General features: G+C 50.9%; 1 protein-coding gene across 1 annotated transcript in view; it reads right to left on the bottom strand.

Annotated features, from left to right (window-relative positions):
• The window catches only part of LOC135258660 (coiled-coil domain-containing protein 171-like), a 66,544-nt gene extending 50,071 nt beyond the window's left edge, over positions 1–16,473 (bottom strand). Inside the window, exons 1-11 of the mRNA XM_064342103.1 lie at positions 16,365–16,473; positions 15,366–15,537; positions 14,943–15,093; positions 14,485–14,659; positions 13,012–13,202; positions 11,474–11,620; positions 10,218–10,310; positions 9,752–9,912; positions 7,713–7,719; positions 4,607–4,709; positions 2,206–2,309 (exon numbers count right to left, since the gene is read on the bottom strand). Of these exons, the coding sequence (XP_064198173.1) occupies positions 2,206–2,309; positions 4,607–4,709; positions 7,713–7,719; positions 9,752–9,912; positions 10,218–10,310; positions 11,474–11,620; positions 13,012–13,202; positions 14,485–14,659; positions 14,943–15,093; positions 15,366–15,517 (1,284 nt within the window). The 5' untranslated portion in view covers positions 15,518–15,537; positions 16,365–16,473. The remainder of the gene's footprint in view (positions 1–2,205; positions 2,310–4,606; positions 4,710–7,712; positions 7,720–9,751; positions 9,913–10,217; positions 10,311–11,473; positions 11,621–13,011; positions 13,203–14,484; positions 14,660–14,942; positions 15,094–15,365; positions 15,538–16,364) is intronic.
• Between the last annotated feature and the right edge of the window lie 720 nt (positions 16,474–17,193).

Here is a 17,193-nt window from a genome sequence, read left to right as displayed (position 1 = left end):
ATATCACTTTGAAGCGTGTGAACTTTTCCTTTAAATTGCCAATAGGCTCTACATCAGCCTTCTAAAAGGCTTCAATCAATGGAGCACAAACTGGAGCAACAAGCACTACAATATTCTGCTGCATATTTCACAGAGCTATGGAATAAAAGCAGTTTGTTTTCTTAAATAAAATAATTCATAAAGCAGCAGAGCCTTAAGGAAGGCAGAGCAGGAGCAGGAGCAGGAGCAGGAGCAGGAGCAGGAGCAGGAGAGCCTCCTCCTGACCTCCTCAGGGTGTGGGGCTGCGTTTAAACCGCTCTGCTGCAGGGGCGGGTGTGCGCCCTGGCCCAGTTACACGCCCCCCCGCCCCCCCCGCCCGGGTGTAGGTCACGGCGCAGGCGAGCGGGTGCTGGCGCAGTAGGACGCGGGCGCAGGGTCAGTCAGTCACTGTCCTACCAGGGCGGCCTGCGGCAGGTCAGTGTTGAGTCTGCTCCCGCTCGTTATTTATCCTCCCTGACAGTCCATTCCTCTTCCTGTCAGACCCCGCGCCGTCCCGTCCCCCCCCAGCCCCCCCAACCCCCCCACGCCACCCCCGCGGCCGTCCCGCCGCAGACGCCGGCCCGCGTTCCGCGGCCAAGACCCGCCAAGCCGACCCCGCCGCCCCGCCCCGGGTCATGTGACGCTCCTCTTCGGCGGTGAGGATTCGCCGCGGGCCCCTGTGTTCCCCTGCGCTCGGGTCTCCACGGAGACGGCGAAAGCTCAGAGTCTGCGTGTTCCCCCGGCCAGCCCGGGCCCCGCTCCGCTCCTTCTGAGCCGTAATTACCCCACACCCCCGCCCCCCCGCGCGCGGGAGCCGCCCCCCTGCCCCCGCAGCCTCCCCCGAGCGGACAGGACACGGCCCTTTCATTAAAATCCCGCGGACGGAGGCAAACCGCCACGCGCTGAAGGGCCCGCGCTCCCGTGATGAACGACTCCGGCCCGCACGCCGCAGAAATGACGGGCAGAGGACACCGACAGGAAGCAGCGCGCTCGCACAGACCAGAGGAGGAGAAGAAAAGGAAACAGGAAGTACGAGTAAAGGTATCCAACAGCAGGGCTTTAATTATGACACTCTCTCTTCGAGCATGTGTCGCAGGTTCGAAGAAAGTGTCAGGTTACGCACCGTACAGCAGGCGGGAGAAATATCATCTTCAGCGACCTGTTAGAAGAAATTTCAGTTTTGTTCCTTTAAATTATGAAAGCCGTACCTTTACTTTCTGCTGGAAGCAGATTTAGAGCGACACCCAAAAGGAGTGGAGTGCAATTAGCAAAGCTCCTTTAGCGCAGACTTTGATAAATAATTCAGGCTTGCTCCTGGTAGCAGGGCTAATGTTCTTCTGAATTAAGACTCGCCACTCGAGAAAGCCTAAAAGGAGAGGGCAACGCGTGCAGTGCTCACTTTCCAGGCGGTTTAGAGGTGAGAAAACCCGACGCTCATTCCGAGTCATATCGCTCAAAGCCGCTGGATCAGAGCGTGTGAGCGCAGCTGGGTCTGGATGAAGCTTTAACAGAGGACTGGGGGGAGAGCAGGCTGCTGTTTAATAAGGATCACCAGCAGGGGGCGTTTCCGCTGGCGTGGGAGAGAACGCAACAAGAGGACGTTACCTCTGAAAACCTGCGTATACCAAACTAAAGTTTACTTTGCATCCTATTCAGTGCAAACACTAGATTAGTTTCCCCAACCCTGGTGGCTCTCCAGGACCAGGGTTGGAGACCACTGGACTAGACTGACATAGCTACAGCAAGTAAGTTGTTGTATTATGTTAGCACGGGCTGTAGCACGCTAGCTGCTGTATTATGTTAGCATGGGCTGTAGCTAGATGTTGTATTATGTTAGCATGGGCTGTAGCTAGCTGCACTATTATGTTAGCTTGGGGTTGTAGCTAGATGTTGTATTATGTTAGCATGGGCTGTAGCTAGCTGCACTATTATGTTAGCTTGGGGTTGTAGCTAGCTGTTGTATTATATAAGCATGGGGCTATAGCATGCTAGCTGTTGTATTATGCTAGCGCAGGGCTGTAGCATGCTAGCTGTTGTATTACGCTAGCGCAGGGCTGTAGCATGCTAGCTGCTGTATTACGCTAGCGCAGGGCTGTAGCATGCTAGCTGCTGTATTACATTAGCGCGGGGCTGTAACATGCTAGCTGCTGTATTACATCAGCGCGGGCTGGGCAGGAAAGGCGCTACCTCTCTGGTGGTCCTCTCGAGCGAGTCCTGGTAGTGGCCCAGAGTCTTCCTCAGCCCGTCCAGCAGCGTGTGCAGGCCGAGCCTGCGGTTCTCTCCAGGCTCCTCTGTGGAGAAAAACACACCGCACGGTCACTGCCACGCCCTGCGGGACGACCCACAGGAGACCGGCCCAGACAGGGCCGGTGGGTCAGAGCCCACCCCCAGAACCTACCCCCAGAACCTGGCCCACAGAACCCGACCCACAGAACCCGACCCACAGAACCCGACTTTCAGAACCCGCCTCTGGCCTGCAAGCTTCCTCTTCAGCTGGCTAAAGTTCAGAAAAGAACCGCTTCTGCCGTCTTTGGGCCTAACCGGATGATGCAAGCGAGAGGAATAAATAAATAAATAAATAAATAAGTAAGAGTAAGAGAGCTGCTAGTGTCACTGCGGAGGAGAGCGTCCCGCAAACTGCAGATGAGCAGCGGGGTTTTTGATCAGCTAAAGAGCGGAGAAGACTCCCGTTTACCGGGGTCCCTGGGGGGCCCTAATCTCCTGATCACCGCGCCTTCTCGCTCCCTTAAAAAGCTAATGTGCTGATTTTACGTTTTCATTCAAAGTGATCCCTCCCAATCCCCGCCGTTCCCGCGGATACCGGGTTCGAATTTGGGAAAAAAACAGAGGGGCCTTTGATCGCGTTCCCCCGTTTGGGTTTAACGTCTCAATTCCTGGGCCTCAGCGGCTTACTGAAGACGCTCGCTGGGCCCCTCTCCAAACGCGGCGCCCCAAACGCGGAGCCCCTCCCCGCGCTCTCACACCGCTCGGCTTTTAAGGTGCCCCGGCCGTAAGCCCCAGACTCTGTTTCCCCGGCTCCGCTCAATCCCGTCTGCCCAACACCAAAAAGGGCCCCTAAGCCCGCCGTCCCACGTGCCCCGGCGATAATCCCCCTCTCCGCTGCGCTCCCAAATCACTGCAGAGGTTGCAAAGAGGTAAAAAAAAGGACTGGGTGCATCGGGGGGGCCGAGCAGCCGAATTCACACACCCCCCCACCCCCCGTCCCACGCCAGCCGGGGCCAATTCTCCGTCGGCCGCTTGGTTCACAGCGCATTTTGGTGCCCCTGCTCTCGTGTGAGTTACGTGCCACACGGTGGATCTGTGCAGTCGTTCATTCTTTCCACAGAGAGGGAAAGTCCAGGCGTCAGAAAGTGAAAGTCCATGTCCGTGTGTTTCTCCCACCCAACCCAGCCAGCTGAGCCTTCACTAATTAGCTCTGCCTCCCGGCTGAAGAACTGAGCTAATTAGCAAATCCAGGTGACTGGAACAAAATACTGGGGAGGAGTTTTACTTTCTGAACATGGATTTTTCACCTCTGATTCTCTGGAGGTGTCCTGCACAAAGTCTGGCCTCTTTGTTAACATGAACGAGGTGAAAATTGGGCGGCTCCTGCGCTTGTGGGTAATGTAGTTTCATGGCCAAAGCCCTGCGCAAACATCAATACCACAGGTAAGATTATGATTAGGATCCTTTATCTAAACTATTAGAGTCTACAGGCATAAGCGCAAGTGTAAAGTATTGTTTCTAAATTCATACAAAAGTTTCAAAAGTCAGTTTAATAAATTCTATGAGAAAAACATTAGATTAGAACCAACCCCAGGAGAAAAAAAAAAACTCCCCCCACATTTCAATGCAAGCCTTATCTGCTTGTTAACCACAAACACACTCATGAACCCGACGGTCTCCGGCAGTGTTTTGATGAAAGACCGAAGCGTGTTTTCTTCCCCGCGTCTCCGTACTCAAACACGCTTCCAGCCGGCGCGATGGCGGCTCCCGCGCGGTGGCGTAAACTTGGCCGATCTCGCCGCCATATGGACGGCCACGCCGGCGAGGTCAGACGCTGCACCGGCACCCCGAGTCTGGCCCGTAATTAATATGTTGTGGTATCGGAGGCGAAGCGGTTGCTGGGGAAACGTCGCGCGCGGGCGGCTCATCGAAGGCCTGACCTCCAGCCGGCTGAAGGTTGCGCGGGAACTTGGCTGGCTCCGCGGAAAACATCTGCTGCCCTCGCAGGCCGGCTGCACGGCCCCCGCGCTCAGCTGGACACGCCTCCCAGCAAGAGAGCCCTTTCCCCGTCCTCCCGCGCTGACCCCGCCGCCCGCCAATCAAATCAGGCGCCCGGCAACAGCGGGTCCCCTACTCCATCACCCGCCCCCCCCTCCCAGCAGCACCCAGCGCTTCCGTCCTGTCATCGGGTCGCGGGGTGGGGGCAGGGCAGGAGCGGGGGTTGGGGCGGGGGTGGGGGCGGAGCAGGGCGGGAGCGGTGGGGTTGGGGGTGGGGGCGGAGCAGGGCGGGGGCGGGGCCGAGACGCGGTCACTCTCGGCGCGCTGACAGAAGCATCTGTCTCCCCCCGGGCCGGGCGCTCACCTGCGGAGCGGGGGTCCCACGCAGCGCTCTGCCGCAGCGTCTGCTCCAGGTCCCGCCGGAAGCTCTCCAGCGCCTCCTCCAGACCGGCGTGCTGCACCCGCGCCTGCGCCGCCACACACACAGAGTCGAACCACACACACCAGACAAGTCAGGACCTACACACACACACACCACGAGTCAGGACATCACAACAACCAGAGTCAGGGACACATACATATACACACACACACACACACACACACAGTCAGGGACACACAGACACACACACACAGTCACGGACACACACATACACACAGAGTCAGGGCACACACACACACGCACAGACACACACACACAAACACACACACACACACACACTCACACACACAGAACACGCCGTTTACACAAGAGCCATAATCCGCGCGTCGCTGCGACGGCCAGAGCACATCTCTCACTTTCACACCAATAAGATCGGCTGGCACGCTTTGAGCGACTGGGATTCCGGCCAATCGCCACGTTAATTAAACACGGAGGCGGTATCTATATTTACGGACAGCAGAGAGCGAGATGTCACGGGAAAGAAATGCATTGCGCAGCACCAGACGTTGTAAATGACTACAATCCCGTGACTCGTGCTGCAGCCAACATCGCAGTCAGTGAAGAGCCTGCAGAGCTGCCAGATAAATGCTTGGATCCATTACAGTAACTAAAGGCACTTGATCATAGAAGCAATGAGCCAAGCTGCATTGGCCCTGGTCCTTAAAGGGCAGAGAGAGAGAGAGAAAGTTATCCCCCCCACACATCCCCCACCACGCTGCAGGCCCAGAGTCACTGGCCTTTCAGCACGGTACATACAGCGAGCCAGCTTCCACGCACGGGTACCCCTGCAGAATTATTAGGCCTGCTGGACCAAATGGGCACTAAACACACAGATAAACCTGCCCACTCACACTCAGTTTGATTACACACGTTCCCTCAACTACTGGCACAAAAAAAAAATCATATTTTGGTCATAAATCTGTTGTACTACACCAGTAAAAAAATTCTGTAACCGATACTGACAACAGACCAATCACAGAATCAATGTTTTCCTCGGCGTTCCAATCATTAGATTAACCACAAAATATCTGCACACTGTCATACTGCCAAGCTAATGGTTTTACGGGCTACAAATGGCACATATTTAATAAATAAATAAATACGCAAGTAAGAAAGAATTCTGGCAACCTTCAGACACGCATAAAGTCGTCACGATGAATCAAGATGTCGAATGGCAGGTTATTTCCTGCACTTCCCGTGCGAAGGGGAGCTGGCGACGGAGAAGGGGTGCCAGCGGTGAGCGGGGAAAGATGCCAACCCGCGGGGGTCCCAGAACGGGCACTCCCTCTCCACCGCCGGGCACAAGCACACTCCTGCTGAAGGGCACCATCACTCACACAACCGTGCCAAGGTGCCCTTCAAAGGGCATCAACCACCGGGTGCAGCTCTGCATCGAAAACCCCTCAGGAGGCACAGATACCCCCCCCCACGGTACGAGGGGTCCCGTACAGGAGGGAGAACGTCCCGCAGAGCAGCATGAGCAGCAGCCAGTTAAGGAACTGAAAACAAGGTGTAGTATGGGCCCATTCATAACCTAAATTAAAATGCTTGAGTAAACAGCAACATATCCTCAAGAGGAATTATGACAGGTTTAATACGGTCATTCAGTACACAATCTTCATCAAGGGATGCTTGTAATTTCATTTTTAAAGATCAGTCACATCTGACCAGTTTAGTCTGTGAACAAGACTTTAAAATGGCGGAAAGTTTCTGTAATAGTTTTGGTAACCTTGTTGCCGTAGCGATCCGAGCGCTGTTCTCTGTGTGGTTTCCCCGGCGATGTGGTGGTGGGCACTGAGTGGAGTTCTCTTAATTACGCCTCGCTCAGCGTTTCCACAGAGCCGCGAGATCTGAGAAACGAGCCCAGGGCTGGGAGCCGCACCGCCTCTCCTCCGCCACCCTCACCCGCCAACGCCGGGCCGCTGGAACGCCGACGCGGCCGCGGGTCTGCCAGGTGGAGCGCGTCCGGCTCAGCCCGCCTCCCCGGCTCTCCCCCCCGCCCCGCCGCAGACCTGCTGCCAGCTGCGGCTGCCCGTCCCGTCGCCACAGACACCCCCCGTACCCCCCGCCCCACCTCGATTCTACACGGCAAGACAATGTATGGCGCTGTGCCCTTCCAAGAATGTGCCAGCCCCCCGCGGGGAGCCCCACAGCGGTGCCGGGCAGCGTGGGTCAGCCGCGTGCGGTTCTCTGTGTAGGTCACGCTTTCCCCGCGTAGGTCAGCCGTGTTCTCCTGATTAATTCTCCCGCCCCCCCGACGCCGTCCCTCTCCGAGCCACCATTCATCCTGAAGTGGCCGTAAACAAATTTATTTCTGTAGCAGAAACAGGGATAACCGGCTCTGTCGTTATCATTCAACGTTAAACTAAAATTAACTGCCGCGCTCAGGAGAGTTATAGGGCAGCGCTCCTGGTTCCTGTGTAACTGCACTGTGGCGGTCTGTCCACCGGGTGTCACTGTTTCCTCCCATCGCAGAGAGTAAAGGGGAGGGTGATTTATTCCTCTGGCAGTTGTTCCCGGTGTTTCTCAGACCAGATGCACATTGCTGGAAGTGCCATTAGCTTTGCATGTGGCACACAAACACATCCCAGGGCAAGTCCTCCGCAGCCTTCTACATATGCTCCAAATCTGCCGCTCACACTGACGAGCAAACTGCGATTCCGTGTGCATATGGGATCTCAGCCTCCCGCTCGTCCCAGCCAACCGAACGAGCCGCTCGCAGAAACCCTCAGTCTGCTGGCGGACGGACCCCAGCCCGCATTAAACAGGGGAAATGAGCCAGGAACGAGCGCTCGGCCCAGTCATCTGGAGCAAAGAGCGTTATGCGCAATGCGAGGAAGAAACAGAACGTACAAGGACACAAACGCAGGAGAACAGCACACGCTCACAGGCGCCAATGCTAAAGAAGAGCTAATAAAATGTTAGCGATCGTCCCATTTACTCCTGATTCGGCTCCGTTCTCTAACCCAAAAAACTGCAGGTGACTTTATAAGGGGGGAAACTGTGTTAGTGAGATACGTCTGGGTACTGCAGCCCTGGGAGGAGAGCGGACGGTCCGTCGGAGAGGAGATGCGCACTGATCCACCGCGACCGTGAGGTAAAACCTTGAGCCGCGGCGGGGGGGGGCGGGGGGGAGGTCCCGGAACAGCTCAGGTGCTGGGGCGGATCAGCGCGGCCCCCCCAACCCCCCCAGCCCCCGGGCACCAGGGCACCGAGGCGGGCGCAGACGCCGTGCCAAGGCCCCGTCTGTCCGGGTGAAGGGTAGACGCCCGACCGCCTCGCCTCCCCTGACACTCCTCTCAGGGAGAGTGTCTTTCTTCTCTTCCTGTCTTTCTTTCTTTCTCTTTCTCTTTTTCTGGCGCTGTTCCAGGGACAAGGTCGCGGCCAACAAGGTGGGGAAGGACTTCCTCCGGCGTCTCCTGCGCTACGGCCGTAGCGGTCTCAGTTTCTCCGGGATTGCCCTTCACGCTACTGGACGCCTACCAGGAAGCGCAAGAACTCAGCTCCAACCAAGCGCCCGCAGGTCGGCACGGAAACCAGCCGGCCAACCGAAACGCACCCGGCTAGCGACCAGCTCAGCCCACATGACACAGGCCTGCTCAACACACACGCTCCCATCAAAATAACTAAACGTGTCCTTCAGACTATACTGAACTCAATCTGTATCGTTTACCGCGTCTGAACATAATAAATTATCTGCTCTTCTACAATGAACCGCACCAAGCGACAGGCATGCTGGGAGATATACACCCCAAACAAAAAGTGAAATGAAAAGTCACTTCGCAAAGACAGACTGCAAATGACGCTCCACAACCGAGTCAGTCATTCAAATCCATCCTGAAAATATGTTATCCCTACAAAGCACCATGATTAACAGACCACCAAGAAAAAACTCAGACTGTGCATCTCACACACACCACACAACCTGCACACACACACACGCACTTACACGCACGCACACTCGCACCTATACTCACACACACACACACACACACACACACAAACTGCAACACACGCACTCACACACACGCACACACACACACAACACACCACACACACACGCAATCCACATTGACTGACAATCCGCGATCTCGATTCTGACAGCCTCAGAAACCCTGCAGACACAGTCTTCCTCTCTCCACTCCTCGCTGAGATCGCGCTTAGTGGCAATAACCTTCCCAGCCCTCGGAACGACACACAGCTCCAGACTCAATTATAACGCACTCACACAACCCCGCAAAATCACACATTAAAACACACTCACACAAACCTGCAAAATCACACATTAAAACACACTCACACAACCCCGCAAAATCACACATTAAAACACACTCACACAACCCTGCAAAATCACACATTAAAACACACTCACACAAACCTGCAAAATCACACTCACACAACCCCGCAAAATCACACATTAAAACACACTCACACAAACCTGCAAAATCACGCATTAAACCTCACACAAACAATCAACTAAAAGAACTCCAATGTCAATTAAAACAACACAAACAGCTGCGAAATCAACATTAATATTACACAAACCCTGCAAAACACACATAACATACCATAAAAAAGAATAATCATGAGTTTGCTTAGAGCAACAAACTGCGATATCAGCACACAAAAGTACACGTCAGCACAACACTCAAATCACTAAGTCTGCAGTATTTATCAGGCCTGGGTTCTGAGGGATATTGACCAAGAAACAAAGGTCTAACTCCTAACTTTTTGTTTGCGTGTTTGCGTGTGTGCGTGTCTGCGCATGTGATTGTGTGTGTCTGCAAGTGTGTTTGTGTGTGCGCGAGTGTGTGTGTGTGCATGAGTGTGTGCAAGTGAGCGAGAGTGTGCATGTGTGTGTGCATGAGCGTGTGTGTGTGTGTGTGTGTGTGAGTGCGCATACGTGTTTGCGTGAGTGTGAGTGTATACGTGTGTGTGTGCATACGTGTGTGTGTGTGTGTGCGTGAGTGTGTGCCTGAGTGTGTGTGTGTGTGAGTGCGCATACGTGTGTGTGTGTGTGAGTGTGTGCGTGAGTATGTGTGTGTAATTGTGCATGTGGAGCCTTACTGGGCCAGCTGCTGCAGGGAGTCTCTGGCCTTGTCCCTCTCCTGCTCGTAGGCCCTCTCCACCTCCCCAAACTTGAGCTTCATCAGCTCCAGACTGGAGGCAGCCTCCACCTGGGCCACCTTCTCCACCTGCAGCGCCGCCTCCAGGTCCCGGATACGCAGCTAGAGCACACAGAGAGAGACACACACACACACACACACACAGACACACATACACACACGCACACACACACAACACATGCAAAACACACGCACACTCAGAAGTGGCGCAGAGACACACAACAAGAGAGACAATAATGCTAAGACAGACACGGATTCCACCATGAAGGATGGGAGAGAGAGAGAGAGAGACTATGCTTTTGTGTTTACCAATATTGAATAATTCTCAAAACTAGAGGTGATTTTTCCGCACAAGGTCAAATAAAGTTTGTGCTGAAACAGAAGAGGATGAAGCGGAGTGTCTGCACCTGTATGATCTCAGAGTTTAATTTGGACTCCAGGTGTGCTGCCCTTTCGGACTCTACACTCTCCTCCAGGGTCCTCACTCGCAGCTGAGCTGCCTGGAAACCAACGTGAAAGAGCGCTGTCTTTAGACACAGCCCAACCCCGACCAGCCCAACCCTGACCAGCCCAACACACAGCCCAACCCCGACCAGCCCAACACACAGCACCCAACCCTGACCAGCCCAACACGCAGCCCAACCCTGACCAGCCCAACATACAGCCCAACCCCGACCAGCCCAACACACAGCCCAACCCTGACGAGCCCAACCCTGAACAGCCCAACACACAGCCCAACCCTGACCAGCCCAACCCTGACCAGCCCAACACACAGCCCAACCCTGACCAGCCCAACACACAGCCCAACCCACCAGCCACCGAACAGCCCAACACAGCCCAACCCAGCCACACAACCACCACAGCCCAACCCTGAACAGCTCACAACGCCCAACCGACCAGCCCAACCTGAACAGCCAACCACAGCCACTGACCAGCCAACACAAGCCCAACCTGACAGCCCAACACAGCCCAACCCTGACCAGCCCAACACAGCTAACCTGACCAGCCCAACCGACAGCACTACAGCCAACTGACAGCCCAACCTATCTGCACATTAACGAAGCATCACGGGGCGGTCTTTATGCAAGGTTATTCCTGTAAACAAAAACTGAAACCAAAACTAAAACTTCCCATGAAAACATTTGTAAAAACCATGCCTGTCCAAGCAACTAAAACTAATATTTATTTGTAACATAAAACTTGACAACTATTACTCAACTACTGCTTGTTTTATTTGCATACACTGCTTTGTTGCTGTTTTTGTTGTGTTAATCAGATTAACCTACAGGGTCCAAGTTAAACTATGCGATCGTTCCCTGCACTTGGAACTGTACTTCCCTCTAGGGTTTTCAACACACTTGTTCCTGGTTTTGGTTATACACTGTGTTGTACGTCCCTCTGGATAAGAGTGTCTGCCAAATGCATGTAATGTAATGTAATGACAACAGGCGTGGTTGTGAAGTAGTTACAAAAGAAGTGAATGGAAACTCTCAAATAAGACCACTAGGGGGCACTAAGCACACATACCTTTTTTTAAAAAGTCAACTTCACAGGCTAACAAACACACACAGCTTGTTTCATCAGTTTTTAGCAGGAGATTGCCAGGAGGGGGTGTTTTCAAAAGCAGTAAAATCTGAGAGAAGAGGAGGAGAGAGAGGAGTACCTCCAGCTCCATCTTGGCGCGGTGCTCTCTCTCCGAGACAAAGTAGATCTCCCCGGCCTGCCTCCTCAGGCTCTCCGTGTCTCTCTCCCTCTCCTCCTGCATCGCCTCCATCTTCCTGTGCATCTCCTTCAGCGTGTCCTCCTGATTCTGCTCCACACACACACACACACACACACACACACACACAGACACAGACACAGACACAGACACACACAACACACACACACACACACACACACACACACACACACACACACACACACACACACACACACACACACCAAACGGAGGTCATTCAGGGGACGAAAGCTTCAGCGGAACAAGTGAACTGGGCCTCTGCATATTATGAGTATTACTACTATAATTAAATTAGTATAACTGTAGTAGTAATACTACATTTCAATACCATCTCACAGTTTTTCCATGTTCTAAAATTAAGTCATGGAAAAACTGTGAGACTTAGTGTCCACAAGAGGGCACTACTGGACTATAACGACTGAGACCTTAATCCAAAACCATTATACTACAACAACACAAGGCAAGGCAAGGCAAGGCAAGTTCATTTGTATAACAATCAACACCACACAGCAAATAGCCACATACAACAGAAGATGTCATTGAAGTGTTACCCACTGCTATGGCTAAAGCCTTGTTTTTAAATGTCTGGCCTTTCTGAAGGCCTGTGTTCTCCGCATTTTAATTTCTCTGCACTTCCGAGCAGCCAGGCCACAATCAAACACTCTCTCAGGATGGCCCAAGAGAAGATCATCAGCTGCGTCAAGTGACTGAACACACAGAGCTTCTCCGAATTCTGACTCAACTCTGCTCTGCTTGGTACTTCTCTTCCTGAGCGATCTCTTTGGCATTAACTCCACGGGCCTCCGACAGACAGACAGACGGGTTCTGTATCACAGATGAACAGACTTCACAGACTCAGGAGCTGCACGCTGTGAAGCTCGTCTCCCTGTTTTAGCATTCCAGCCATGGCTGCTGCACGGCTTAGATCTCTTTCCTTTTTTCTTTTTGCCTGCACCCTCTACACTGGCACTTCTTTGACCAACAGCCCCACTAACGTCCACTGGCACTGATCTGCTCTCGGGTATTTTCCTCAGCAGGGAAATATTTATGTTTCTAAACAAGAGATGTGATGCTTCTCAGTCTCACGCAACAAACAGAAACTCCCCGCGCACACCGCTGTGTGCACTTTAAGCACCGAATCGTTTCTTTGGCTTCTCGACTTGACCTTAAATAATAGAGCGAAGAGATTTTAAGATTTAAGATTTATGGTTTATTAATATTTCTGTAAGATAATATGGTCTCCGAAAGGCCAAGACTGGCTGTATAGAGCAGAGGAGGGCAAAGAGAGCAGGAGAAGCAGGAGGTGCAGGAGGAGAGGGAGTAGCAGGAGGTGCAGGAGGCACGGGAGGAGCAGGAGGAGCTGAAGGAGTGGGAGGAGCAGGAGGTGTGGGAGCAGCAGGAGGAGCAGGAGGTGCGGGAGGAGCAGGAGGAGCAGGAGGTGCGGGAGGCGCAGCCGGCACCTGAAGCAGAGCCTCCAGCCGTTTCCTCTCGGCGGCGAGCTGGTCGCATTCGGCGTTGGCGCTCATCAGGAGGCGGTCCCGCTCCTGCAGCTCCCCCTGCAGGGCCTGCTGGTCCTCGTCCCGCGCGCGTCTGGTCAGGTTCAGGGCCTTCTCCAGGTCTGACACCCGCTGCTGCAGCTCAGCGGCATGGGCTAAGCGCACAGCGCGGGGTTCACATCAGAACACATCAGGACACATCAGAACACATTAAACACATCAGGACACATTAAACACATCAGGACACATCAGAACACATCAGAACACATTAAACACATCAGAGCACATTAAACACATTAAACACATCAGAACACATTAAACACATCAGAGCACATTAAACACATTAAACACATCAGAGCACATTAAACACATTAAACACATCAGAACACATTAAACACATCAGAACACATTAAACACATCAGAACACATTAAACACATCAGGACACATCAGGACACATTAAAACACATTAAACACATTAAACACATCAGAACACATTAAACACATCAGGACACATCCAAACACATTAAACACATCAGGACACATCAGAACACATCCAAACACATTAAACACATCAGGACACATCAGAACACATCAAAACACATTAAACACATCAGGACACATCAGAACACATCCAAACACATTAAACACATCAGGACACATCAGAACACATCCAAACACATTAAACACATCAGGACACATCAGAACACATCCAAACACATTAAACACATCAGGACACATCAAAACACATTAAACACATCAGGACACATCAAAACACATTAAACACATCAGGACACATCAGAACACATTAAACACATCAGGACACATCAGAACACATTAAACACATCAGGACACATCAGAACACATTAAACACATCAGGACACATCAGAACACATTAAACACATCAGGACACATCAGAACACATTAAACACATCAGGACACATCAGAGCACATTAAACACATCAGAACACATTAAACACATCAGGACACATCAGGACACATCAGAACACATTAAACACATCAGGACACATCAGAACACATTAAACACATCAGAACACATTAAACACATCAGGACACATCAGAACACATTAAACACATCAGAACACATTAAACACATCAGAACACATTAAACACATCAGAACACATTAAACACATTAAAACACATTAAACACATCAGAACACATTAAAACACATTAAACACGTCCGAACACATCTAAACACATTAAAACACATTAGCGTGCCATGCGAGGTACATACAGACTTTCAACTGTATCTGCATGAGACGCAAGAAAAGCTCTCTACGACACTATACACGTTGACCTGGCAAAGTTCACTCCAGCGCAATGTCCCTTCTGACTAAATAAAATAACCAAATGCGCTGACTGCACTTGTGATGAGGTGCGGTGGTAAATGGCGGGTGTGTCCAAGAGGAAGCCCACCTTGTAGCTTTTCGTTCTTGCTGTGGAGAGCAGCGGCCCTCTCCTCAGCCACGTTCTTCCCCGCCATTGCCTCCCGTCTGACCAGAGCGATCTCGTACTCCAGGTTCTGCCGCTGAGCCTCCCCCCGCTCCACAGCGGCCCGGAGCTTGGCCATCTCTCCCTCGTACCTGGACACCTGCCGGAGGGTTTGAGCCACAGTTTACTGGGGACTGCCCGTCTGAGAATGCTGCGCAGTGCTGTAAGAAATTCACTTCCAAGACTCATCTCTCTGTTTGTCTATATGGCTGAGGAACTGGAAATTTGTTGTTAGAATAGGGAACAGTAGGACAAGTTCACGACATTTCAAAACCCAAACAACCTGGCCATAGTTGCGACAAGAACCCACTCTCGTGATGGAACCCCAGAAGGACAACCTGAAAACAAGTTGCACCTGAGAGGTAGAGAGACATATAGGATACCTCTTCATTGTACTTGGTCGATAATTCCAGCTTGTCCTTCTCCAATTTGTTGACTTTCCATCTCAGGTCCGAGGAGCCATTGAAGTCCTCCATCTCTTTGCTTTGGAGACTCTGTTGCTCACTTTGAAGTTTATCAATAATCTCTTTCAGTCTGAAGAGAAATGTTGGAAAATTACATGGAAAGACAAATAATTCAAGTCATTGAACTACATTTCAGCTTGTTACATAACCAAAGCGAATATAAGTGGAAAGCAATCGCAAATTTCACTGAAGATCTTTTATTTCCATTTTAAAATAATGTCAATATTCAACTTTAAAAGACATTAATCCGATACAAGTGTTACGTTAGGGCGTTCTGTTCCAATAGCACATGGGTCATCGTGTACAAGCAATTGATTATCGATTAAAAGAGCAGTACGTTACCTTGCGATCTCATTTTGGGATGACTTAGGCGACTGTGTAGCATGCTTCTGTGATGCCCGAATGCTTTGTTTGGACTGTGCGGTCTCCTTCGTCCTGATTAGAGTTTTGTCTCTGTGTCGTGACTTCGAACCATTTGGAGATTCAGTGGGCATTGCTGCAATTCCCTTTCACCCTATTCATTGAATAAAATTTTCAAAAATGAGGAGATAATGCATTTGATTACAACATCGCTACACTTCAGGGAACTAACACATTCGACTTGGAACGTTCATACACCCAGCTAACGAACAATTGGTGAACAAGAAAACCTCAAGTCCTGGACCATCAGCCTACGGCTAAGTCCTGGAGCTACAGGTTAATCAATGCGTGTCCAGATTGAAATTCGCCAGTTGAATAGTCTTTGCTAAACTGAACTTTAATTAAAACTGTGAGACTGTGTCATCGCCAAACGTCATAACAGATATGTCCCCATAAATATCCTCTCCTTATTACCCAATTAGCAAACCTGTAACCCTGGGGACGTTGTCAATTCTTAACGTTATTGCATAACTATCGATAACATTCAATTAACGTTATGCCTAATGTTACTTAAACAACTTCATAAAGAAGCAACAAGTAGCAGACAGTTTTACGAAATATGTCAGATTGCCACTCTGTGAAGCAAACTAGCTAACGTCAACATTATGACTAACTTAACGTGTTTGCGAGGTTAAATTGCTAACACAGAGTGCACACACCTAGCTAACCAAGCTTGCTAACGGTAAACAAACATACACACTACCAACAAAGTTAGCTGGCTAGCTAACTAGCTAACCACAGACACTTGTTTGCAAACGAATTCAGCTAGACAAGCACCTGACAGTGAATACTTGTATTTTTGTCAAATGGCTCAATTGTGGCAAATTAAACGCCGTTAAGAGAAAACGTTAAAAACATGAAAATCAATAACGGGCATTTACGAAATCCTGACACCATTGCGAACACAAATAGCATCCGAACCTCAAATTCCGTTTGAATCTGACGCCATGTTCCATTTCTCTTATTTAAGGCAAAAGCGTAACTTCCGTTCAGATTCTCCTTTTCTGATTGGTCAAGCGGCTACCAACTTGTTTAAAGGTACGATGAAACCCCGCCTTTACTGTCGGCTAAACCGTACAGTTGTCCTGAAAAGACTTCTGAATCAATCGTTAAATTCCATAGTAACTGTTCTTATTGTTTATTAAGATTTGGCTCGTTATTTTGCACAGTTGTTACAAGCAAAAAACAAGTTCAGTCTGAAGTGGCAGATGGGTCACATGATGACAACAAAGACGCCTACTTTGCCAGGCCAATGTAACGAAGTTGTCCGACTTCGCGCTCTCGTTGCCGCTTGCTGTGCATTGTTTCATGATCCCTATTATTAATGTATCAGGAATACAGCAGCGTTGTCTTACTGTGGTAAATATTCCCAGCACCAAACAAGAAACGGAATTTGTGTTGCCTACCTAAATATTGCGAGAATTCTTATAAATCCAGATTCCCAGTCTGCTGCATCTCACTGACTTGTTTTGAACAACTGCCCATTCAAGGGAGCCCGTTCAAAGCTTTCCCTGCAATGCCCATTGCATTACATTGCAGAGGGAGTGCTTCCATTTTTTTAGCAACAGTTTTCTATTTTAATAATTCTGATTAAGGGAGGCTACCTCCAATTTTTCTGTGGAATGGCAAGCTCTAGGCTATTTACATACAAAAGACAGGTAATGGGTGTAAGCCTAGACCTCACGATGTGTCATCACGCAGTGCGAGTTGTAATGAGTCCCCAAGGGAATTACACACTGATTGAAGCTCA

The sequence above is a fragment of the Anguilla rostrata genome, chromosome 7 (genome assembly GCF_018555375.3).
Source record: "Anguilla rostrata isolate EN2019 chromosome 7, ASM1855537v3, whole genome shotgun sequence".
Lineage (NCBI taxonomy): Eukaryota > Metazoa > Chordata > Actinopteri > Anguilliformes > Anguillidae > Anguilla > Anguilla rostrata.
The sequence above is the reverse complement of the archived record's forward strand: the minus strand, read 5'-3'. Positions and strand labels throughout refer to the sequence as shown.